The sequence below is a fragment of the Hemicordylus capensis genome, chromosome 4, assembly GCF_027244095.1.
Source record: "Hemicordylus capensis ecotype Gifberg chromosome 4, rHemCap1.1.pri, whole genome shotgun sequence".
In the NCBI taxonomy this organism is placed as follows: domain Eukaryota; kingdom Metazoa; phylum Chordata; class Lepidosauria; order Squamata; family Cordylidae; genus Hemicordylus; species Hemicordylus capensis.
In genome coordinates this window covers 151885971-151912740 of record NC_069660.1, presented here as the reverse complement: position 1 = coordinate 151912740, position 26770 = coordinate 151885971, and the positions used below count along the sequence as shown (strand labels likewise).

Genomic DNA, 26770 nt, shown 5'->3' with positions numbered 1-26770 from the left:
AGGGATGGACATAGACCTCAGATAGCTCCAAGGGATCCACACTCAGTAAAGGAATCAGAACCTTGGATAGCTCTGAGCAGAGGATAGTGAGGGAGAATTGCATACAACAGGATAATTTGGTGTTCCTCCAGTGGATGCTTAAGCTGATGGCAAATTTATTGACTAGGTAGAGTGATCTGGCCCCACACCTTCCCTAGGGAAAACACTGTAGTTTAAAGGAGCTTTGTCCAATTTTGTAAGCACTGGCTCTGGTGGTGCTGGAGGACCTCTATTTGTGCTAGTAGGTCCTCAAGGGGTTCCTCCATGTCAGAGGATGAAGGTAGGACCATGTCATGGTATGGGGGTGCTTGATCTGGTTCCCCCAGTTCCTCAGGCACAGACATCCTGTTTGGTGTAGAGTTGCCTGGGCTTAGGTAAGAGGGTCTTCCTGCCCTGTCTCATCCCCTAATTGAGTTCTCAGATCCAGGGTCGTGATACCAAATAGCAGAAACAGAAGCCTTTGTATATAGGAGCAGATTTTATTCTTATGGGCTCAACAATGGCAGGGAAAAGGTTTAGCCCCCACTCCAGTAATGCCCCCAAGTCTGCCCCTTTATAGTCTCCCATAAACGTGTGTTGTTGCCATTCATTCCTGTAGAGTATAGTAAAGTATTTTATGTGGGGACAGAAGTGAAGTGCAGGAAAAACCTGCTCACAGTCTCTGGTAGTAAGTGGTCCAGCCACCATAGATGGGACACTGGAGTGTTCCACCTCCCACTTTTGAAATCAGGTTTAAGGTGGGGTAAAAGAGGCACCATAACTCACCCATCCATCTTAATGAGCCTTTAGCTAGCATAAGTATAAATATGATATGTGCAAAGTGTAGCTATGCCTAAATAAGTTTATATGCAATGATGCAAGCATAATAAAGACAATAAAAGGCACAGTGAACCTAAATATGATATAGTGGAAATACAAGGTGGGTAAGAACATAAGAACAGCCCTGCTGGATCAGGCTCAAGGCCTCTCTAGTCAAGCATACTGTTTCCCACAGTGGCCCACCAGATATCTCTGGGAAACCCACAGGCAAGAGATGAAGGCATGCCCTCTCTCTTGCTGCTGCTGCCCTGCAACTGGTATTCAGAGGCATTCTGCCTTTGAGCCTGGAGGTAGCCTATAGCCATCAAGACTAGTAGCCATTGACAGACCTGTCTTCCACGCATCCTCTCTAATAAAACGCTTGGTGTCCGTCCGTGGACGGACACCAAGCGTGCGTTCGTGCCTGGCCTGTTCTGGGCATGCACGAAGCGCATGCCCAGAACAGAGCAGGGCAGCCGCGAACGCTGGCACCCGGCGGCCATGTTGGGCAGCCAGAAGCAGCTGCCCCGAAGAAGCCGGGAAGCAAGGAAAGAGGCGGCGGGGTAAGCTGGCTGAGACAGCAGCGGAGCCGCCATCTCGGCCAGAGGATGCAGCACGGGGGGCCAGAGGAAGCCGGGTGGGGGGCCAGAGGAAGCCGGGCGGGGGGAAGAAGCGCCGAGGGAAGCCGGCCGAGGCGGCGGCAGAGCCTCCGCCGAGGCCTGGTGGCGCCAGCAAAGCCCGGCAGCGGGGACACTTTGGGGCCCTTGCCCAGCCGGGGAGACCGGCCGGGAATGTGAGGCGGGGGCGGGGGCGGCCCGGATCGGACCTCCAGCGTGGCCATGGAGGCGGTGGCGAGGGGAAGACTGGGCCCGGGCCCACTTTCGTCCACTAAGTAAAGTTGCCGGGTGGGTGGGTGGTGGGTGGAACGCAAGTCTTCTGGGCAGGGGGGAGGGGGGAGGGCAAGAGGGAGTGGGGGTGGGCCCGGAGCACTTACCAGCGCCTGTTATTTAACGGGCCTAAAAACACTAGTTTGTCTATAAGACACTTATAGGTTCACTTGTGGTTAAATGCTTTTTTCAGAGAGCAATAGTAAAAGTCAGCATGAATGAGTAGACTGCAGCTTTAATAAAATCATTATATTTTTCATGTACATACCATGTTTCCCAATAGTTTGTTCACGTGTGATACCAGACTAGCGACCTGTTTGCTTTTAATTGCAAGTGAGCCTTCTTGTGTTTTCAATGGATGCCAGCACAAACACACATATCTCTTGTACATGCCTTTATTGCTGCAGTTTTGCCACCTGTTCTCCTGTTTTTCCTAAGCCAGGAAACAGAAACTTAACACAGCCATTTGCAGTTGGTGCTGCTGCTGTTTGTAAGGGAAAGAGTAGAAAATCAGAGCTGCCCTGAGGTACTGGAGCCACCTGCAGGGCTACAAACAAAAGACAAGAAAGTGTCTGATGGCACCTTTAAAGACGAATGCCTTTATTCTAGCATAAGCTTTAATGGACTATAGTCCATCACGGTGCATGAAATACTATCAGCTGGCAGGGATATATCTATATTCATAGACCAAAAGGCAAAATATGTAAATAGTGGGACTAGATGCAAGAGATAACGTTTGACAATTCTAGGTAGAACTTAAATGTAAATAAGATAAGCACTGTGACCATTCACAACATAATCGGTGATGACAAAATCTTTCTAGCTTGGTTTAGTATTAACACCTGAATGCTGAGAGAAAACCATTCTCTTGATTCAAGCCTGAATTGATAGGATCAAAACACTTGATAAATTATAATTTTGCACATTCATGCTGGAGTTTCCTTTTAAAGTTCCTCTGCTGAAAAATGGCAGCATCCATATTTTTGCTGCCACTGACAGACATGGATTTCCCTCTAGAAGTGGCAACAAGAAGACCAAGGGCACAGATCTGGTCAGCAGGTTCCTATCCTCAGACATGTTGTGTTGCATAGTTTATTTACTCTGGTTCAAGAGCATCATCGCTGCATACAGATCTGGCTCTGACCTCAGAGATGAGATTGGGTACATAAAAAACTACGTGTGTTAGAAGGCACAGGTTGTGGAAGACTCACTTGACAACTCCCCACACTTGTATGTGACACTTTTCAAAGGGGGAGTCATGTACAGAATATCAGAGTCTTTGGAACAAATTGGGTGCCAGTGGGTGAGGGTGCTGAATACAACTGTTGTACCTCATCGGAGAAATCCTGTTGGTGGCACTTGCTGGTGTATCTGTTTGAGTAGGATTGCAACTGACTGGGCATTACCTAAAAGGTAAAAGTGAAGTGATGCACCAAAGCACAGGACTAGATAGGTCCCTTTTCTGAAAGCCTAGGGCTTATCATTTTATTCCACCAAATTTTCAATAACAACAACAACACCTGTCTGACTGTGTAAACAAGAAATAATAATATAATAGTTATTATAAAACAGAGCGCACAGACTGACTACAAACAAAGGCATGACAAGGTAGCAACAATGATACACTGGAACATCTGCAAAAAATAAAAGCTACCTGCAGCCAAACAGTGGTGGGACCACAAAATTGAAAAAGTTGTAGAAAATGAAGATGTAAAAATATTATGGGACGTTCAACTACAAACAGACAAACATCTGCCTTACAATACACCAGATATAACTGTAGTCAAGAAGAAAGAACAAATCAAAATAATCGACAAAGCAATACCAAGTGACAGCAGAATAGAAGAAAAAGAAACAGGAAAAAAAATACAAAGATCTACAAATCGAAATTGAAAGGCTGTGGCAGAAGGCTGTGGCATAATCCCAGTAATAATTGGCACCCTAGGAGCAATTCCAAAACAACTTGAAGAGCACCTCAACACCATAGTGGCCACAGAAATCACCATCAGCCAACTACAAAAATAACTTTACTGGGAACAGCCTACATTTTGCGGCAATACCCATAACAACAACAATAATTCTGGCATCCCAGGTCCTTGAGAAGGATTCGATGTCTGGATAAAACAAACCAGTCAATAACACCTGTTTGACTGTGCAAACAAGAAATAATAGTAAGTAAATTAATAAGTACAACAATATTTCTCCCTCTCTCATAACACTAGAACCAAGGGTTGTCATGGATAAACACTATCTGGACTTCCTGCTTGACATGAGAGGGGTCATCCCATGAAACTGATTGCCAAGAAATTTAGGACTGACAAAAGGAACAAGATCAACCGATGGATTTCTCTGCCACAAGATGTGGTGACAGCCAACAGCTTGGATGGCTTTAAGAGAGATTTAGATAGATTCATGGAGGACAGGTCTATCAAAAGCTATTAATCTGAGGGCTATAGGCCACCTCCAGCCTAAGAGGCAAGATGCCTCTAAATACCAGTTGCAGGGGAGCAACAGCAGGAGAGAGGGCATGCCCCCAGCTCTTGCCTGTGAGCTTCCCAAAAGCATCTGGTGGGCCACTGTGTGAAACAGGATGCTGAACTAGAGAGGCCTTCGGCCTGATCCAGCTGGGCTATTCTTATGTTTTCAAACACAGTGAGCATGCAAACATCAGGAAACATCTGGAAACTGGCCAAATTATTTCTTTTTGTACAGCTGTCTCCTGGGTGCTGACTGTAGGGCATGGTTGGGAGCACTTTGTCCCCGGCAATCCAAAGTGGCTGAAATAGCCTTATGAAAAGGTGAGCTCATTGTACTATATTAATTCAAGTTGTACTCCCCTCACAGCAAGGTCCAGTTTATAAAAAGTTATTTTCTTCTCCACAAAGAAACTATTCTAGCTGTGTTAAATACCATTATGTCTTTTTGCTAGGGTTGCCACCTTTTAAAAAAAATTACTGCTCCTGCTCCTGTGCCGTTGACATAAATCTGATATGCAGAAATGTAGGCAAACCTTCTCCCTGGTATGCTAATTAGACTAGTAAAATGATATTATCCAATACATTTAACAGAATGGGTAGAATAATTCTCCGAAATATTCTCTCCTGTGCTAAATAATGCTGGAGAGTGTTCTTTTACCAGTTTAATGCTAATATTCTAGGTGCAGGTGATTGAACATGTGTGAGAGACAGAAAGAGAGAGTAATTCTTACTTGTTTATCCTTCCATCTTTCTATTTTCCTCACATTCTCAAGCTGTAACACTGAAGTCAGAAAAAGAAAAATCCTAGACACATTCACATTCACATACAACCCTTCCCTGTCTGTGAGCCATTGCAGTTACCAGATTTTTCTGAACAAAGCCTTAGTGACTCATAAATTCAGCTTCAAGCTGCAGGTCTTTGTTTTCCAACCTCTTTTCGTATTTAAGATCTACTATACAAAACCTATAACTTCCCCACCAGCCTTTTAATTTGAACCCTATCAGTATCTGAGGGGCTATTATAGAAAAATTTCAAATCATTAATTATCACCAATAGCCAATTTAGATATTTGTTGTTGAATGAAATAGCAAAAGTCAAACATGAACTGAAATTACTGTTTTGTTTCAAATGTCTCCAAATGCTGTCCTTCAATATTGATTATGATAGTGTAGATAAAGACCTCTTTTTTTTTTTAAGCACAGATGTGTATCAGTACAAGAATATATAATTTCTTTCTGGATGAGGCTAAAGTTCTGTTCAGTCAAATATTCTGCCAGCAACAACAGCCAGCCAGATGCCTTTGGGAAGCTCACAAAGGGCTAAACAGCAACAAGCTCCCCACCACTCAATTCTTTGGTCCCAACATCTGGTATTCAGAGGTATACTATTTTTGAACATGGAGGTTCCATTTGGTTTTCATGGCAAAGAGCCATTGCCATATCTATCCTCTGCTAATTTGCTGGTTAACTGGTGTGTGTGTGTGTGTGTGTGTGTGTGTGTGTGTGTGTGTGTGTAATAAAACATTAGCATATCTTGTGGTTAACTCCATAAATTATGTGGTGTGAATAAGTACCCTAAACTGGCTATACTGGAAACTGTTACAAATCCACTGTATCAGGGATACAGTGATGTATCCCTGCTAACTTGGCAAAGAGGCACCTTTTTAATGTGGTGATTCTCTTTATTTAGCAGGGGGAGAGTAACTGGCCCTATCCACCCCCAGTACAGTACCTCCAGTGACTGTTGCTGGTGTCTATCTTATGTTTCTTTTTAGAATGTGAGCCCTTTGGGGACAGGGATCCATCTTATTTATTTGTTACTTTTCTGTGTAAACCACCCTGAGCCATTTTTGGAAGGGTAAATAGAAATTTTTAATAAAATTTAAAATAACAATAATAAAAATAATCAGGGGACTTATTTCTCGTACTATTAGTTATAATGTTCTGTAAAACTGAAACTGCAATTAAAGGGGTACGAGAATGCCCCATTTAAGAATAGTAGCACCAAAAAAACAAAAGGTTCCACCATTATAAGCCTCAAAAGTTGATTGCTTATAAATATGCCATTTGTTGAGATAATAACTTGAAACTTGGTGTGTGTGATCTACTCGATGAAGTCTACAAATATACCTGATTTCAAGGAGATCTGGTTAAAAAGTGCCACAGCTACGGCAAGTTAAAAGTGCTGAAAATTGACACTTTGGCCCTTTCCCTTCCAATCTTTAAAACAATGTAGCATGAATTTTTTTCAGATTTTGTTGAAAAGTGCTGACATACTTTGTCAGGCTTGTCTAGAGGAGTGCCTTTTAATGGTCTGGTGATGTTCTGAGCAGCGGTTCACCAGAGAGTTAAGACACTCCCTGATATCTCCTTGTTTGGCACCCTTTCCAGGATGCTCAGAAGATTTTTGTGTTTATCTTCTGGCAGATCAATCTCCATCTATTACATATAAGGTGGCGAAGTTTTGTTCTAATGCTATGTGGTTATGTCAGTTTTTTATTTCATGCGTATGTTCTTCTTGAATTTTTAGTTTATATTTATATTTTATATTTTAAGTCTTTGATTGGTACTGTATGTGATTGATGTTTTATTACTTTCTAGCAACTGTTAACCTCTTGTAGGATTCCTTTTATTCTACCATTTCTAGTTGATTTGTAAGCTGACTATGGGTAATAAATAAATAAATATATAAATATATAATACTCTGAGCGTGGTTCATTAAGGTTTTTCTGCCCCATCGAAGACTATGGGAAGCAAGTGCAGGGCATGATCAGCTTGACAATCAAACCAGAAAGTTGACACATTTTGCCAGTACTCTTGAGACTGGCAGGGAGAGCCAGCCATTGGATTCTATTGCAGGTGCAATGCCTATTCTGTTAGCTTTGGAATGTGAACTCCTAGGAAACAAGGGGGGCATGGAATGTACAGGTAGGGAAACACAACACAAACACACATGCACCTCACAAATGCATGCAACAAACTCCAGGCAGATGCATGAAACACAGACACATCACACACACACAGCCATGAAAAGAGATGCATGCCATACACACAGCCACACAAACAGGCACATGGCACAGCACACTCACAGCCACTCAGAAACATGCCACACAAAAACAAAAACACAAAAACGAACACATGCAACCCACTCAACACAAATACATGGACATTCACATGTACACTCATAAGCACACAACACAAACAAATGCATGCAAACACTCACAGAGTTACAGAAACATGCACACAAGAAAACAAGCACACACACACACACACATAAGCACACACACAAGCAAAAGACACGTGTACTCACATAAAACTCAAATACATGGATTTGGGGCCATCTCCAGCCACAAAGGCAGGATGCCTCTGAGTACCAGTTTCAGGGGAGTAACAGCAGGAGAGAGGGCATGCCCTCAACTCCTGCCTGTAGGCTTCCAGTGGCATCTGGTGGGCCATTGTGTGAAACAGGATGCAGGACCAGATGGGCCTTGGGCCTGATCCAGCAGGGCTGTTCTTATGTTCTTATGCAACACAAGTGCACACACAAACACGTGGAAATAAATGCACACATGTGTGCAACACAAGCATACACACAGGAAAACAAAAGCTCTTCCCCACACAAGCTCAGGTACACACAAATGCAAACATACAGACACAGAAACACAAACATACATTTCCTTTTCACAAACTATGGAAATTAAATGGTAAAAAAACCTGCCAGCTTAAAACCAGAGTTAAGGATATCACAATCTGGCTCAAGCTCCACAAAGCCAGGAAACTGGAACCTACAGCAGATGCCTTAACGGACGTGCTACGTGATCAGTAATGATATGTAATGTCACCAAATTGTGCTCTCTTACAGCTTGCCCTTCATGCACCTACACTTTTCCTATGTCTTTGAGGCCCAAATCAAAATTTGGGAAGATGGAGTGCCTGGCACCATAAAAAATGCCCCATGTTGTCCTGCTCTTGTATTGCCTTATGAACTACATTGCTAAAGGAATTCTCTTGTGAGTTGACCTATGACTGTTTACTTCATTAGCTTGCAGTATGGGTTCAACAACTGTGAGGAAGCCCTCTTCTAGCACCCTTCATCAACTTTATCCTGACTCAACAGAAAGAAGGTTTAATGATATACACCAGTAAACGCTGGATGGTAGCACCATCCTGGGCTTATCCCAAGCTCAGAGAGAAAGGTTACCAGATGCTCCTCTATCACTGGCTTGCTTCTCTTCTGTCAGGGACTATAGACAAAAGATGCTAAGAATTCGAAGATGGTCCCCCTAGACAATCAAAGATGCTAAAGTCACTAGTGTCTTCTATAGTGTCTGGTCCCTTCCAGTTTCATTAACATAACATAATTATTGATCACGTGGCAAGTCTCAGCTGGCACACAGACCACCAGAGGAGGAGGATGAAAGGAGGAGGATGAAAAGAAGGACACCTCTGGCAGGTGAAGGGGGTCACATAATATCCCAGGCATGGAGACTTGTTCTGGCACTCCAGGGGCTGACTTCATTGCCCAGCCCTAGGAGCTCCCCTGATGAATGATGGGAGAGTTCAAGTTTCTTACTCTGCATCTGGGAATGCAACATTATGAGGACATGCACACAAGCAGCCCTACCTGGGCTTGCACAGCCCTACATGCATAGGGCTGCTCATATGGAGTGCCAGGATCAAGTTTTCTATCTGGGCTTTTACAGAGGTAGAAGGGCATGAGTGTGCCCTTTTACCCAGTCCCCCAAGCACCCATAGAGCTGGGCAGCTAGAGTACCTGGTGATGGGGAAATCCCAAATGCACCACGGTCCTTGCATGGTGCATTGTAGGATGCGGGAGCCTTTCTCCTGCCCCCTTGCCGCTTGTTGTTTGCTTGTGTCTTGGTCATGTGAGCATGCAGTACAAGTGATCACAGAGCACCACAGATTGTGTGGGGGAAGGTAGGTTGTGTCCCCCTCACCCTCCCCAGCCTGCCTGGAATAGTTGTGAGAATGGCCTTAATGGGTTTTCCTGTAGAACACCGTAAGGCTAAGGTTTTCAGACTTGGGGTGTCAGAAGTTGTTGGACTACAACTCTCATCATCTCCAGCCACAATGGCTGGGGATGATGGGAGTTGAAGTCCAACATCTGGCAACCAAGTTTGAAAACCCCTGCAGTAAGGCTCAGATGCATAAGGCAGCACAGGAGCAGGACAGCACGGGGCATCTTTGCTGATATGCCAGGTACTCCATTCTCCCCAACTTGATCTGGACCTCAAAGATCAAAGGAAAGTGTGGGTTCATGGAAGGCAAGTTGTAAGCAAACACAATTGGTGACATTGCACAACATAATTTTTGATCACGTGGCATGTCTGTTAAAGCATCAGCTGTAGGTTCCAATTTCTTGGCTTTGTGGAGCTTGAGACAGATTGAAATAGCCTTAACTCTGGACTTAAACAGGCTGGCTTTTTGACCATGGAATATATCATTTGGATAAAACTGACATAGCTTGAAACAGCCAATGTTTCAAGGGTAAATTTATATATGGGTAAATGTAATCAGGAACAGGTATTATTTCAGTGGTGTGGACATCGGTTTCAAACGGACCAATTTCCACAGCAAAAAGGAGTCAACTAGCTCAAAACCCTGTACATTATAGCTCCATGAATTGCTACTGGACCATAAAACATAATCCAGCAGGCATGGATCCATCTGCTCCCAAGTCTTGGGTAAAGACTGCTAGAGTTGAAGAAGGGACACTGATAGAAATGTTTTAGAGCATGAATAATATGCCCACTGCTTGATGTTTCAAATCCTGCTCAGTTTCTCACTTTCCTGATGAGCCCTTCTGAAGATCTGGCTGCAGGTGATGAACTGGACTTTCTTTGTGGTGCCTACCTAAATGGAATAACTGTGGTCTTTGCATAGGGCAGTTTTAGGGGGATTAAAAGAATGTCTCTTGTTCCCAAGTCAGTCATGGACAGAGATATGGAAATATATAATTTTCTTTCTAGAAAGCTGCAAGGTTTAAGAGCAACGTATAATAATAAAAATTTGTATCGATATTGTCAATATTCTGCAATGGGAACCTGATCAGCATTTTCATACACCTTCATGTGAAATTTCAGCAGAACTCATGAAAGCTATCTTTATATAGGATTATGGTAAACCCCTCATGTATTCTACCAAAGACAACCACAGGGCTCTGTGATCACCAGGAGTTGACACTGACTCGACGGCACACTTCACCTTTATGTGATATAGAACCTTATTTTAATTACAGCTCCATATAGTAATAATCTGAGCTGTATTTTCAGATGAGAGAGAAGAAACAAAGGCAACATCAGGTCCATTGTACATAAATTGAATTTGGCATTTTATACTATTCAGATACAAGCTGGACACCAGTTTAATGGTGGTCCACCACCACCTCACCATGATTGCTGTCATAATGACATCACTGAAAGTATCCTGGGAATTATAGTTTAGGGAGGAAGCTGAGAACTCTCTATTGGAGATCCCTAGCACTGTTCCCTGAAGTCACAAAATGACTGTTTAAATCATTTGAAGTCTGCACTATACATATACCACTAGATATGGGGTCATTTGCCCTTCTGCGGCTTTATTGTGTGTAGACTGAAGCCATGAGTAGGCCCAATCTGGCTCAGGATCACTGTGTAGGGGAAAGGGGTGCCTGTATGATGAAAATCCCTCCCTCCCAGTAGCTGTTAGTTGCTGTGCGAGTGAAGTTTCCCTCCTGTGGCAAATAGCATCTGCAGGGGTGGGATTTGCATCAAGACCAAGGTCTAAGGGCAAAAGATTTATAAACAACCCCCCAATATCACCACTGTCCTATGGTCCTGATCAAAATCAGTTACACCAAATGTTATTTATTTTTTAAAATGGAAGGGGAAACAATGTACTTCTAGTCTGGCCTTCAGTTCCTATCTTATCAGTATAATTTGATAATCTTGTGGTAAAGCTTTCATTTTTTGGTATTGCTTCCAAGCTTAGAAATCATGGCCAAATACTGAGGTGGTTCACATGACCAGGCAGGCAGTGAGTGCAGCTGGCCAGCCGGCGGGGGACAGGGAGAGAAGCTGGTTGAACTCACCTTCCCCCCAGATGAGTGCGTCACTGTTGCTTGGAGTGTAAATTGTGCTCCCAGACGATCCACGCAGTGTAGCACAATGCGGAGCTCTGGAGGTCGGGACAATGCATCCCGGCCTCCAGATATCCCACAATGCACCACATGACATGCACGATGCATTGGGGGATTTCCCCAGGAGATGGGCAATCTAGGCCTGACTCTGTGTCCACTGGGGCTGAACTTAGCCTCAACCAACACACAATCCTGGAGCCCGGGTTAAGGGCTCACTTGAATCCTTAACCCCGGCTAAGAGCCAGATTTAAAAGCTGGGCAAGGTGAAGTTGCCCTGCCAGGATAGGGCCCAATCTCACACACAGCCTAACCCAAGCTGGATTTCCCTAGGTTAGGGTGCACGTGAGAACAGCCTCCTTGACTAGTTATAACTGTATGGCCCATCTTTGACCCCCTCAAAAAATCAGGTGACCAGATACATAAGAGAATGTCCAAATGCTAGCATCTTTAATAGTTGTGTAGAATTTCTCATCCCTGCATAACAAGCTGTAGCTTGCCAAATTTTCCTCTTCAACACAAGTCTTAACCCTCTGCAACTTGTCACTTGTCAGAAAGCCAACCCCACCAGTTCATACCAAGCCCATGAGTTCATAAACAACCCACAGAGCAGGAAGGTTAGGGTTTTGTTTCCTTTGGGCAATGGAAAAGTGGAGGCTTATAGGATATTTGTAATATTTGTTTTCTTTGTAAATATAGAACCAGAGCAACCTGACTCCTAAAAAGAGCAAGCAACACTGATCTTGCATCAGATTCCCAAACAGTACAACAGATTGGGGCCCCCAAATCCTCTCTTCCAGGTTGCCTCAGATTCTGCTAAACCCATAGCTCTCTGCTTGTGGGACACACACGTGTTCTTGTTTAAAAGTAGGTACAAACTGTTTCTTTGCCGGTTCTGCTACCTTTGACTGGTGTCAAACTCTGAAGGAGTGAGGAGAGATTTTCAGGCCATTAACAAAACATCTCCAGTCAGTAAAAAACACTAACATTATTTTGTCAAATCTTTGACTATCTATTAGTCCATCAGGCAATACTCTAGTGACAGGCCCATTCATGGTAATCAAGACAGCAAAACTCTAAACAACAAAAACAAAAACAATGCTTTTCCTTCTGGTTGAATTTTCAGACTTAAAAGGCATGTTATTTTTGTTTGATGGTGAAAGGTGGTCACTATGTAGGAAAGGGAAAGTGTGCCTTGAGTCGGCATGCTCATTTCTTTTGATGGCAGGTAAGATATTAGATGAGACTAGATTTTTCCTGACATGGCAATACAGACATGGAGAAATCTGCACCCAATGAATTTCTGCCAGCTGTGCAATTGTTAAAGTAACAGACAGGGTGGTCCAACATATTGTGCTGCCTTGCCCCATGCCTGGTGGGGGCCGGCCTTCTTTCAGAAAAGGCCCTTGCAAGCTTTGAAAGTGGTTTCGGAGCCAGGGAGGAGGGAAGATTGCCAGCAGCCTCCTCTTCTCTCCTTGTGCTTCTTGCAAGCTTAGCAAACCATATGAGGTGAGGCACTCCTTGCAAAGCTTGCAAAGGTCAGACTGGTCCCCACAGAGCAGCTGTAATGGCAGTGGTAAGGAACACTTTGCCACCCAGCTGGTGCCCCAATAATTTGCCACCTGAGGTGACCAACTCATCTTGCCTCATGAAAGAGCCACCCCTGGTAACAGAATATCTAGGAGAAAGGTTGCACTCCTAGTGTGGCCCTAAAAGCCTCAAGCTATGCATGCTTACTCAGAGGTAATTTCCACAGAATTCATTGGGCCTCATTACCAGATAATTGTGAAATAGATTGTAGCATATGAACCTGCATTACAGATTTAAACACATTTATAAATAATTTCAAATTCTCAGAGAGGAGAGATCTTTGGTATTGAAGAGCTGTGAGGAAGGCAGGCTGGACTAATAGGGAATACTCAACACTGGACTAATAGGGAATTCTCAGCACTTCATCCAGCTACAATTTCCAGGATGCTTTGGACAAAACCATAACGGTTAAGCTAGAATAAAATCAATATTCATTTGTAGTGTGTCGTATATAGGGTTTAAGACTGCAAACTCAGGAGACTCACAGTTCAGTCCTATACATGGTTACTCAGAAGCAAGTCTCAGGGAATTCAATGGGACTTACTCCCAAGTAAATATGCCTTAGGATCTGGTAAATCAATGCATATTTTAGAAAATTAATAAAAAGTAAAACATCAGGTGCATTCAAATTGTGCAGTCTCCCTACCTGAGAGAAAGCAGTGTTCTGAATCTTAGAAAATTAGGGAGGGGGCATAGCTCAGTGGCAGAGGACATGCTTTGCATATGATAGATCAATCCCTGACATCTTCAGTTGAAGGACCTGATGTAGCAAGACTGGGAAAGATCTCTGTTTGATACCTTGACAAGCTGCTGCCAGTCAAACTAGACAACACTGGGTGAAGTGGACCAAGGTCTGACTCAGTAGGAGACAGCTTCACATAAACAACCTGTATCTGGGGGGAATGGACAAAGAAGGCCAGACCAAGGACAATGTTCTGAATAGGAGTGTTTTGAATTCCATCTCTACTGGAAATGACTGAGTTATACTAGTGGCACTTGTTATATTAGTGACATTGTGGAGCCTGCATCTGTCACTATTTCTTCTAAGCATAAATAGGAGACCTTCCATTTAACCTTAACTGTAATTCTGATTATTTGGAGAGAGAGAGAGAGAGAGAGAGAGAGAGAGCAGCCCTGATTATATGAAAAGAACTGCTAACCCAGAGCATATAACAGTCTCTCGGAAAACCAGACTGAATGATCTTTCTTAGGAGGCATGCTGCTGCTTAGGAAATGGGAACTCTGAGGGAGAAAGGGGAAGGATCAGTGGAATGCACTAGCCTGAATCCCCAAGCTGTGTTAAATTGATTGGATCCAGGGGAAAAAATTAATCTTCTGGTACAAAGCTTCTAACTGAGAGGAGTACAGTGCTTGCTTCTTTCAGGCAGATCTTTGTATGGGTTTGCGACTCATCTTATTTTATGGATATAGTGCTAATAATTCAAGAGCCCATGACTGATAAGGTACATATTTTCCAGCCATTGCACCGGATTGGCTTCTGTGCATGTGTACAAGAAACATGAGTCTCGTGGACTTTTAGACTACAGGGCACCCCAAAGAACTCCAAAGTACTGCTGGTTTACATCACAATGGACATGGCTGAAACCTCAGCCCTATTATTCTACAGGTCTTCTTGACAGGACAAGGCAGTGGACATGGGCCCACCTTTGGTAATCTGCTCATATCATTTTTGTGTTCTCAGTTTCAAGGACAAATGAAGGAACCAATATGGAAGCAAAAACAAAATCCTATAATTCTGGAAAGCTGCTTGCTTCATCCCAGCTCTATCTTTTTCATTCCTAAGCTCTCTTCAAACAATTCTCTTTCAAAGACACCTTTGAAATTATTCTAATTTATTTCTCTATTTTTATATACAGAGCCATCATGCAAATATGGTGCTTATAGAGGATTGATTCTCACGATCCAAAGTAAGTTGGTGAAGTGGCCAGCTAAGATTCAGCAGCCATGTGTGTTCCCAAAAATTGATCATTTGTGGTGCAAAAATTCCAGTTGGAGGACTGGGAAGTGATCATGTGTGAGGAGTCAATCATAGATGGTTGTTGCAGGCCGCCAACATTAGTAATCTTAGATTTAATCTAGTGTTGTGGATGTTAGCTGCACATGCTGACCAACTAGGATTGCTCTTTGCACACTACCACTTCCTAGTTCTTTGACTGGGATTTTCGCACAGCAGACTATTGATTTTTGGAAACACAGATGGCTGCTGAATCTTAGCTGGCTGCTCTGCTGACTTACTTCAGATTGTGAGACCCCACCCAGAGTTTCATATGCAGGACACTTCTCAAAGTACTCTTTCAAGAAAACCAGTTGTTATCCAAAGAGTTAAACTGTTCATTGATTTTCATAAGATCTTAATTTACAGGGACAGCAATATAATACCTTTGTTAGGATCCACCAATGTTCACAAAGTCATATACAAGTAGAGTTTAAAACTGTGCTCTCTCCTAGAAACATCTTACCCCCCCTTTGAAAAACATGTTTCTATCCTTCAGCCTCAACAAGAGATCTGTGTAGTCCAAAAGTTTGTTGAACATTTGGTGGTCCTAAGGTGATATTTACTGTCGCTATTAATTTTGTTTTAATGGACCACCAAGGTGTTTTTTAAAAAAAAATTTACAGGATTTTAAGTTATCTTTGAACAAGCACCAGATTCTTCCAAATAATAGACACTCTCATATGATAATGGCTGGACATCATGAAATGTCCATAGAATTCAAGGTTAGGCTTCTGTTTGGATTTACCATTTAGAAGAACACCTTTTTCTTCACAATGTTTAATGCTGTGCAAGAGTTTGTAAAACAGGGGGTAGGACAGGGAGGTGGGAGAAGAGAATTCAGGGTGTAGAGCAAGCCTGCACAACATAAGGCCCGGGGCCCAGATTTGGCCCGCAGGGACTATTTTACTGGCCCCCAGGTATCCTGCAGCAACACAGGTGCTGGGAACTGCCTTATAGCCTCATCCTGTGCATGCTTTCTCAGAAATATGCTCCATGCACAGAAATGTGCCCAGTGAGGCTTACTCCCATGTAAGCATGCCTAGCATTGCAGCCTGAAACTAGCAACAACAATTTAGGGAGAGGACTTGGCATTTGTTTGGGGCTAGCATGCACTCTAGGGGCCCCACTGATGGAGCAGGGACAGGACCAATTCTCTGGACACTATCCTTGGTTAAAACTATGGGTCCATTGACAGAGGGAATAGATCCACACGTAACAAATAATATTTTTAATTTTAATGTAATAATGTGCTAAAAAATTGACCTCGGCCCCTGCACTCCAAGTTGTGGATGGTTCCGGCCCACCAGGGCATTGGAGTTGTGCAGCCCTGGTGTAGAGAGAAGAAAACATGTGATGACTTTGGTTTGGTTTTGTGATCAATTTTAGCACTAGATTGCACAGGAAACATTTTGTCTTGGCTGTTGCTCAGGCTGGGCTGCCTCTCATTGCTGATTATGACACAGCAAAGTTCACTAATAAGTTCTATTTGTAATCGAAATACAATGTGGGGAGCAATGGAGGAGCCTGGGAGAGCAATCACTGAGAAAAGGATGACTAATTGCTCTAGAAGACAAAGGAAAGGAAAAGAAAGGAAAAGAGGCAAAAAGGTGAGATTGAGGGCTGTGAGCAAGATGTTCAGCAGCAGACACAAGTCGGGGAACCCTGGTGGATGTCAGCTGCCAAACATGAGAGAGCATGATTTGCAAGGGAGAAGAACAAGAGCAGAAGGAAGTGATGAAGTGTACCGCCTGCCTGTTACATACTTTCTTCATGTAATCCTCTCCACCAGCAGATGTTCCTTCAGTGTCACAAGAGAAATGGCTAGGGAAGAGGGTGGCAGGGGAAAGGCACTGAAGTGAAAGAGAAGATTCATTCTGTCACTTGCTGCTTCCCTTCTGCAAACTGTTTCCTCCCCCTTCCACTCTGGAGATTTTCAGTGGAGCCCTGTATGTGCCACTGAAAGTCCAGCATGATGGCACTGTGTGAAGCAGGAAAAAATGAGGCATAGAGGCTTAGGGTTAAAGAGCAAACAGAAATAGTGAGTACATAATGATGTGACTTGCAAGGATCAAACAGTTTTGCCTACTCAGATGGAACATGTTCAGTTTCTGCAGCTGTTTGAGGTGAGTGGCCTTCTCCCCAAAAGTAGTAATTGTTGACCACAGGTAATTGCTGTCAATGCCATCATTCTAATGAGAATTTGGAGTTCCTTACATGTGTAGGAATTCGGTTTCTTTCTTTTCCTGGTTGTTTTTGTTCATCCACAATTTCTGTCCTGCTTACTTCCCAAGGGGCTGGGAAAGGTAACAGCAGTTAAAAGCAAAACAAAATGCACACAATAAAATTAGAACACCCAGTTAAAGGGTTAAACCTGACTATTGAATGCCAACTTAAAGAGGAAAGCCTTATGCCTCTTCTGAAAGTATTCAGGCTTGGACTTTGATGAGTTTCTGGGGGAACAGAGTTCCACAGTTGTGGGCAGTCACTATGAAAGTCTCATTATGTGCTCCTGCTGCTTAAATTTAGAGCACAGATGACAGAGTCAAAGCGGCACTCTCAGTGTTAATGGGGCCAAACTGGCACAAAAGAGAGAACTGGTGTAACAAATAGCAACTGGTGAATGGCGGATTTAAGCCCAGCCTTTGACTCAAAGCAAGCCCACATAGAGTAAAGAAAAATGTGGCTTCATTCCCTCCATGTTTGCCCAGCAAAAGCTGTCCCCCGGTAATCACTGCCACCATGCCCACTTTTTAACAGAGTTTAATCCCACCCTGGTGTGGGCGAAATTCCAGGAAAACTTTCTTTTACCAAATGGGAAAATACAAAAACCTCCCACGTGAGCCTATGTGTGAGAAGAAAACTTGGACAATTAACCTTGAGGCATGTTTGCACCAGAGTAAAACCCCTTTTTCCTGAGTTAAAAATCCACTCAGAGGCAGGTGAAATTACAAAGAATAAACAGAGAAAACTTTATTTAAAAAATAATAATTACAGACTGCTCCAGTCAGAGGCTCTAGCAACTTCAGTTACAGGTAACAGCAAATACTCAGTACTTTACAATATTATTTCCCAAGAACACTCCGCTGGTATTTGGAATGGCACACTTTAAGGATCTTGGTTACTCAGTTGCATAGAACATAAATGCAAGAAAATACAAAAGAAAAACACCCCTAGTTGTAAGGAACCTTTAAAAGCAACTTCACAGAGTACAGAGACTTCTACAGAACCATAGTTGGATAAAAGGGTTCAGACTAAGGTTTCTTAGAAGGTACAAAATAAAACACAACAGACCAGTTGTAAGGATCTGCAAAACACTAAAATAAAGAAATCTGACACCAGCTACCTAACACACGGTTCCCTGGCTAAACCCTTCTCCAAAGCCAAGCCCAGGCGTTTCCCTGAACTCACCAAAACCATGATAGAGACTTCAGGCCCCTGCAGAGTTCCTGGTTGCTGCCATGGCTTGGCCAGTCAATCTTCCCCTGCTTAGCTCCAACTGCAGAGAACAAAGAACCTCTTCACTTCCTGCCTCAAGGCCCCTCTAGGTCCCGGTCACCATGTGCTGAGTGGCTGATCCCTAGAGGTCACTCACTGCCTGACAAACAGGACAGGGTTCACTTCCAGTTAACTCTTTAGGGTAAGGAAGGGCCAGATTGCTACAGTTTGGAGGGCCCAAGCCATTAAGAGGCTAATAGGTCAAAAACTATGCCTTGGATTCTGTCCAGAAGACAGTAGGGAGCCAGTACAGACACTGGAGCCCTTCTGTAATGTGCTTTCTGCTAGCCACTCAGACAAGACAGTAAGCTTATGAGTTCTACAGCAACTGAAGCTTCTGGAAAGTCATCAAGGGCAGTCCAGTCCAGAGTTCATTAGAGTAGTATAGCTTTGAGATTGTGAAGGTATCAATGTAAATGTCATGTTCTTGATGGATAGAGAGGCTCATCACTTTTTCATAAGAAGTAATTTTTATAAGGCAAACTTGGATTCTTCTACAACCTGGGCTTCTAACTGTGGCTGTGGATTCAGAAGCACCTTAAGGATGATAATCTAATGGGGGGAGCGGGGGGCTGAGCACCCCTTATTACAAGTGTTCTTGTATGCTGCCCCTCCCCCAGACATGAGACTAATCTTGTCTGTGACTGTGTTCAACATGAACTAGTGTCACATACATCCAGTCCCCATCCAAGGGCATACACTGGGAAAACACCAGCTGTCAGTGTTACTCAGACTGAGCACATGTCCCCAATGTTTGACCGTTGCTCCAGACCTCTTGCCTGCCTGCACCCGCACTCCCCACCACTGACTATGTTTGGATGACGGAGTAGTGGTGGTGAAAGGGCACATTCTAGGCTGGAATTAAAAATTCCAGTGCAACAGGTGCTCCTTGACACTGCCTCCTTCCATCCTCCCCACTCCTTGCACTTGAAATGGAAAGGGAGAGCCATGGAGCCAAGTGCCTTCTCCCCATTTCCTCTTCCATTCTCTCTCCATTTGGAGTTGCTTTGAGGGCTGTCTCTTTCAGCCTTTGGGGCCCTCAGCCTCATGCCCAGCAGCAACCCAGCTGCTAGGCTCCATGGAGGAGGTGATGGGCAGCCCACGTGCCCACGAGCAACCCAGCTGCCGGGCTCAATGGAGGGGGTGGCAGGTAGGTCAGTCCAATTATTCCCATATTGGTGTGCGGCAGGGGCCTGGAGAGAGCGTGATTTGCCTACAGACATCTAGTGAGTTCATAAGTGGGATTTTATTTCTTGATTCATAGCTCAATCTTTCAGCCATCATGGTACACCAGCTCTATCACACCAGGTATATTAAAATGATGGAACTACATAGAAGTCCATGGGGTATGTCTTGATTGGTTGCCAAGTTTAGATTTCAAAAATCCTGGTTCCCTGAAGAAGGTTACAGGCAAAAACAGGCCAAGTGGAGCCAGGTCAGAGAAAGAATTTGACGGGTTAGGAGCAAAACCAGAATAGAATCTGGCAGACTAGAAGCAGATTAGGGGCTGAACTGGGCAGATTAGAGACGAAGCCTGCACACACGCGACATGCAGACGTGACACACGTGCGTGACGTGCACACGTGCAGTCAGGCTTTATGAAGCCTTTTGCCAAGGAACGGGGGAAGGGGTGGCAGGGAGGTACCCTGCCGCCCCAAATGCTTTAAAAAACAGGTGTGCCGGCAGGGGAAAAGCGGCGGGAGGGGTAAGTACACCCCCCCCTTAAAGAGATCCCCTACCCAGTGCTGGATTGCGGAGATGCGGTTCTTGCACACCTCTACAAGAGGTAGCAAAGGGTAGGGTTAGGATGCTCCCTACAAAATACTTCCCATTCCCCCTTTCACTCCCCCATATACCAGTCTGGAAATTGACAGCAATGTATCAGACAATACAGTCATAATATATTATTCTACAGCTTGCATTAATTATTTTAAAAGGCTTCTGTTGCTTAAATAACCCCACCACCCACTGAGATCATCAGGAAAGGTCCGTCTGCATTTGCCACCGGCTTGTCTGGTGGCTACTCAGTGACAGGCCTTCTCCGCTGCTGCCCCGAGGCATTGGAATGCGCTTCCTAGTGAAATAAGAACCTCCCCATCTCTGACAGCTTTTTAAAAGTCTTTAAAGATGCACCTGTTCACCCAGGCTTTTAATTAATATTGTTTTAATGGGTTTTAATGTTGTAACCTGGTTTTCAGGGTTTTTAAATCGTTCTGATTGTTTAATTGTTGTTTTATGATGTTTTAATTGTTAACTATTGTTGTTCTACATCTACACGGTTTTATAATCTCTATTTTAATTGTTAATCGATTTTAATGGTGTTGTTTTAATGTAAACCGCCCTGAGCCTTTTTGGAAGGGCAGTATAAAAATTGAATGAATGAATAAATGAATGAATAAGCAAGCAAGCAAGCAAGCAAGCAAGCCTCATTCATAGGGTTGCCAACTGTTCCTCATTACACAGGATGTCCCTCATTTCAGGGATCAAATGTTAGTCCCTATAGGGACAGCATTTGTCCCTCAGTCACCTACCCTACCCAAGAACAAGTAGAGAAAGCCAGTGCAGCCAAGTAGGTCAGCTTCCCATGTCAGGCCAGCCTCTTCATTTCCTTCCTGGCCGGGAAGTGGAACTGGGAGGGGTGCAGGGGCGTAGCAAGGTTGGAGTGGGCCCAGAGACAAGATGTTAAAATGCCCCCCCTCACTGACACTCAGCTCATGAAGTAAAGGAATCTTACATGAGGCTGAATAGTGGTAACAAAAAGCATAGTAAAATTACAAAAAAGCATAGTAAAAGCATAGTAGAGAAAGACATGCTGTTGTGGTAGCTCCAGGTCTTAACACTCACATCAATTTCGGAGGATGAATACAACTGAAGGAAGCCTGGGTAGGTGCACAGCTGGGGGAATCAGTCATGTGACTTGCCTCTGGTGAGCCCCCCAGGGCAGTGGGCCCCCAGACAACTGTCTCCCCTTGCCCTATTATAGTTTCACCCTTGGATGGTTGAGACCATGTGAAGGAGGGTGCAGGGTAATCTCCCCTGCAGATTTCAGCTGGCCTTGTACTGAGCTCTCTCATCCCACTCTTTCCTGCTACACATGGTCTTGGGCAGGAAAAGAAAACTAGCCTGGAGAGCAGTCTGGAAGTTTTGGCCTAATCCAAAAAGACAGTGAGGCTATTCACACACACAGTGAAAATACGGCTAAGGGAGCCCAGCCCAGTTCCCATTGCATGTGAACCAGCAGGAACCGCATGGCTCCTGCTGGCAAGCCCGTTTAAGACCCTCCACCCTTAAACAAGGTTAGCAGAGCGAGCACTCTGCTAAACCCATTGTTTTGATCATGTGCCGCCGTAGCGACTCATGAGGAGACCCTCGAATGAGAGGCTACAAGCCTTCTGGCATTGCCCACCCCCACGCCCGAATGCCCCACACGCTAGTTTGGGGCATTCTGGGACTTCCGGGGCCCCCGCTGCCTCAACTGGCTCTGTGATGGAGCCATTAATCATGTGGGCGACCGATCTGTCCGCTGAGAGCGAGCTGACTGCTCATCTGCAGGGAGAGCAGGTCAAACCATACAGTCAGTTGTGTACCCAAGAGAAATACGACTTTCTGACTGAGCGGGACTCAGCAGCAAATAGATGCTCCTACTGATTGTGAGGGAGGCTCTGTCTGTGCATCCTATGCACTGTGTCAGAATAGAGGCAATCAACCCCCATAATTTCCAATAAGAGTTGGTCACTGCTCTGATGCAGTGCTTAGGGTGCGCTGTCGATAGGAGAGTCCACACTTCGGTGAGTCCTGCACAGCTAGTGAAATCGCATGCCTCTTGGGTGTGTGGCAGGCTGCATGGTATATATATAAGCCAGTGCCACTATTTTGTAAAAGTAGTCTGGCCCATTTTCTGAATAAATTTGAAAACGTCGAGCGAGCTTCATTAATGGTAAACTTACAAAATTAATTACTGTACGTCTATTGCACAGTATAGCAAAACTCTTGCTAATAATGTTCTTTGCCACACGTTTGCTCCCTAGAACTAGTTTTTCTAGAATTGCCCCAGAATCTTATGCATACTCAATTGGAAGTAAGCCTATCGAATACAGTTAAACTCACTTCCGAGTAAACAGTTCATAGGAATGAGTGCAAGGGTGCAATCCTTCACCTAAATCCCACTGAATTGGTGGTTTAGGATTGCATGTGACGGTGATGTGTACTGGGGTGCGCAATGAATGTTCAGAGGTAGACGGGTCATTTTGACAAGCAGGTGAAGGAAGATCTGAGAGAGAGCGAGAGCGAGAGCAAGAGCGCGCATCCGAGCAGGGGGATGAAGAGTAGTTACATTCCGGGAGGTGGGGAAAGTGCAGACCTGAGTTGTGCTGTGGTTGCCATGGCGATAACTCACAACGCTACTATCCCCTCCTCCACTCCACACACTCCCCGTTGCTATGGTATCAGGTCAGCCAATAGAAAGTTGGATTGCGAGGCCGGGCCCAGACAGCGCGGCGACGGGCGAGGGAAGGATTTTACAGTGCACTAAGGCGGAAGTGTGTCCCGTTGAGCTTGGGCCGCGCCTCACTACAAGTGTGGTTTGAGGGTCGGGGCGGCTGTGCCGGCATTGACGGTGAAGCCCGCGCACCCGCCCGACCCTCTTGGCCACTGCTTGACTGGCGGATCATTCGGCTCTCCGCGCGAGCGAAGGCAACCACGTTAGCGCTACCGCCTCTCGCGAGAATCGGCCTCCTCAGCCAGTGGGCGGAGAGCAGAGCCGTTTCCTCCCCTCCCCTCGCTGGTCCCTCTTCCCCCTCCCCTTCCCTCTCACGCTGCCTCCTCCTCCTCCTCCAGGAAGCGCCTGGGCCCGACACGGGAAGATGGCGGCGGCCGGAGGTGGCGGCAGCAGCGGCAGCTGCAGTGGCTCCTGGGCAGCGGAAGGGCCGGAGCTGTGAGACCCCGGCGCGGACGGGCGGGCAGCGAGCGGCAGCGGAGGATGAGCTTGCTTTGCGCTCAGTATCTCCGGTGAGGAGGGGGAGAGATATTTAGAGTGAGGATGGGGGTGGGGGGGGTGGGAGGCTGCCTTGAGGGGCATTTTTATTGCTGTTGGGAAAGGCGAGTGAGTTGGGGTTGCCTTTTCTCATCTCTTCCCTTGCCCCCTCCCCATGCACACCCCCACGCATGTGAACTGAATGAAAGGCCTGGAAGAGGCAGCGTTCATGTGAGGGATGCTGGGTTATGGAGCCCTTTGAAAGGAGGGTTCCAGGTGGTGGGGGTGTTGGTGAGGGGAAGGATGGAAGGACGTGGTCTCTGGTGAGGCGCTTCTCTCCATGTGTAGTTCTTCCCTTGATAAGCACTGCTAACCTTTACCAATGCAGCAAAAATGTATGTAGGTTAAAAACCAACATGGTGGGTTTTTTCTTCTTCATGTGAATATCTTTGCAATGCAAGCTCCCAAGAACGCAACTGCATCAGTGTGGATTTTCCCCCTAACACCTACGATTTGACGTTTTGGGCAACACGACTGTACCTAAAAAGAGAACTTAATAAGATAAGGTGAAATAAATGGAATGTGGCTCTTCTCTCTACCCCCCACTCAACATCTACACCCACTCCTCCTAAAACATGGAAATTCGAGGAGTGCAAAGAAATGTGAGTTGCTGTGAGAGCCCTGTGGCCTGGGAATGAAGGTGTAAATTTTAGAAAGAAGTAAAATGTGTAGTGTGTCCGGGGAGGAGGGAGAAATGCTGAAGAAAAGAGGGTAAGATTAGACTGTTACCTTGTAGCAGAGGTGTTGCTCTAGTGATCCTGCTGAGAAAGGAGGTATGGTGAGAAATAAGAATGTGCAGAAGGGCGATGGCGTTTCATGGTTGATGGGAGAGACGATGGTTGGGTGAGCAAATGAGGAGACTGCATGGTAGAGAGGAATAGGTTGTTGAGTGAGATAAATCATGGGGGTGGTGGGGCTTGATCACTGAAAGGTGCTGTGTACTGGCAAATGAGAGGCCAAGAATGACATCTTTGCTGTCATGGGTGTATTTTAATTCACTTTTCTTTCTATCTGAGTTCTGCAGTATTGGATGAATGTGCCACTAGCATGCTATGCAGTTTTGCTCCACACTGTTAAACAGCACCAGCATTTGACCTCAGATAAAAAGTGAAACCTGTAACTGTAATAGGCGAAGTACCTAGAGCTTCTCTAAGATTCTGTAGAATTGGTTTCCAAATTATAATCAGTCTACTGGCAGCCTCAAAGTTCTCTTTTAAGCTTGTAGTACTAAACCATTTAAAAATGAACACACACAAAGTGAACTATCTTTGACAGCGGGAGCAGAGATACTCTAGGAAGGATTTGTTTTCAAGGTATGTATAATGCAAAATTTGTTAGAATATTGAAGTCTCAAAACAAGACAGTTGTGTGTAAAGAGAACAATTCTCATCAAGGATCTTCAAAGATGTGTAAAATATCACACTGTACTAGCAGTTTTCAAACAGGCCTCTTCTTTCTTCCTTCTCCCTCTCCAGTCTTGAATCTTCATCTTCATTTGACCTCATTTGGATGTGTAGAAGATAGTTCAAAGTGCCACTCTGAAATGCACTTTTTTCTTTCTGTACTTTCTCTGGAGATCTATCTTTCTTCTTGTTCTTTATATACCCTTTTACAATTTCCAGAAAACTCTTGCCTGTGAGCTGCCACATTGTTAATGTTGTTGCCTAAACTTTATTTGTTGGGCCTTCAACTTTTTCTCCATATTTTTTCCCCAGTGACATTTTTTACATTGGAAGATATTGGATATGTCAATCATGAAATGTAGGCTAAAAATGTATTTCTTAATGGCTGAGTTTGTAATACCTTATCTAGCGAAGACTAATCTAGTTGATTCCTTCTAGCTAGACAGATACTATCATAAATTCTGCTGCTCACAGAGTCTTGGTTTGTGGAAACACCTTGCTCAGTAGCGATATTCATAGTTTGTTTGCATAGCAAATTATACTTTTAAAAATGTTTTTGAAGATGTACCACTTCTGTCCAATTATCTGTTATTTCTAAAGTCATCTTCACTCCCCTGCCCCCGCCACCCCTGCTGTGATCCCTTCTGCAAGATGAGTCAAAATAGTTGGTAAAACTTACTTACGTTACCCACAGAATCTTATATAGTCAGCTGTATAGTTTCTCATACTGTTTTCTCCTTGTCTAAACAATGTCCAGTTAGAATTGAAGGACATGAAACCTTCTTCAACACTATTCTTGAAAATACCAGGGGCTCTATTAACTACATAACACTTTCAGAACAATCTGTAAGAACCCCACTTTTAAGTAATAAAACCCGTGCTGAGCAAAGGGACACCTTTTAAAGTGGTGATTCTCTTGTATTTAGCAGGAGGAGAACAACTGGCCCTAACCAGCCCCAGCACAGCATCCCTCCAGTGGCAGTTGCTGGTATCTGCCTTGTGTGTGTGTGTTAGATTGTGAGCCGTTTGGGTACAGGACCATTTTATTTATTTTTTTTGTAAACTGCTCTGAACTTTGGTTGAAGAGTGGTATATAAATATTCATAGTACAGTGGTCCCTCGACTTACAAACTACTCGACATAAGTATTTTTCGAGTTACAAACGGCAGTTTTAGATCCGGTTTTAGATGCGGTTTTTTCGACTTACAAATTTTTAGATGGGGTTTCCTCGACTTACAAATTTTTAGATGGGGTTTCCTCGACTTACAAATTTTACATGCGGTTTCCTTGACTTGCCTGCCTGTTTACTGCCTGTTTATTCTTGAAAAGAAATGTTCCTGTGCAGTTTGCAAGCCTTACTGGGGGTCTGGGTCTTTTTTCTAGGCTCCGGAACGCATTAATCCGTTCCCAATGCATTCCTATGGGAAACCGCTTTTCAACTTACGAATTTTTCGACTTACAAATGTGCATTCGGAACGGATTAATTTCGTAAGTAGAGGGACCACTGTACTAGTAGCCCTATCACCATAAGTGGCGCAGCGGGGAAATGCTTGACTAACAAGCAGAAGGATGCCAGTTTGAATCCCTGCTGGTACTCTATTGGGCAGCAGTGATATAGGAAGATGCTGAAAAGCATAATCTCATACTGCATGGGAGAAGGCTATGGTAAACCCCTGCTGTATTCTGCCAAAGAAAATCACAGGGCTCTGTGGGTGCCAGGAGTTGAAATTGACTTGACAGCACACTTTACCTTTAGTAGTAATACTTTCCTCTTCTTGGTTATCATTATGTCTTACTACGATTGTCTTAACTTTTAAGAACTCTTACTGTCTTGATTAATGCTTGGGAGTTTGTATGCTTTTCATGAGATCGGGGAGCAAAGCTCACCTTCTTCAGT

The 26770-nt window shown here is 44.4% G+C and overlaps 1 protein-coding gene across 3 annotated transcripts in view; it reads left to right on the top strand.

Annotated features, from left to right (window-relative positions):
• Window positions 1-22928: 22928 nt before the first annotated feature.
• The window catches only part of SMG7 (SMG7 nonsense mediated mRNA decay factor), a 122041-nt gene continuing 118199 nt past the window's right edge, over window positions 22929-26770 (top strand). The window contains exons 1-2 of one of the 3 annotated variants that reach the window (XM_053245813.1): window positions 22929-23445; window positions 23872-24072. In XM_053245813.1, the coding sequence (XP_053101788.1) occupies window positions 24071-24072 (2 nt within the window). In that variant the 5' untranslated portion in view covers window positions 22929-23445; window positions 23872-24070. The remainder of the gene's footprint in view (window positions 23446-23871; window positions 24073-26770) is intronic. The other 2 variants (XM_053245812.1, XM_053245814.1) reach the window with 2 other exon arrangements.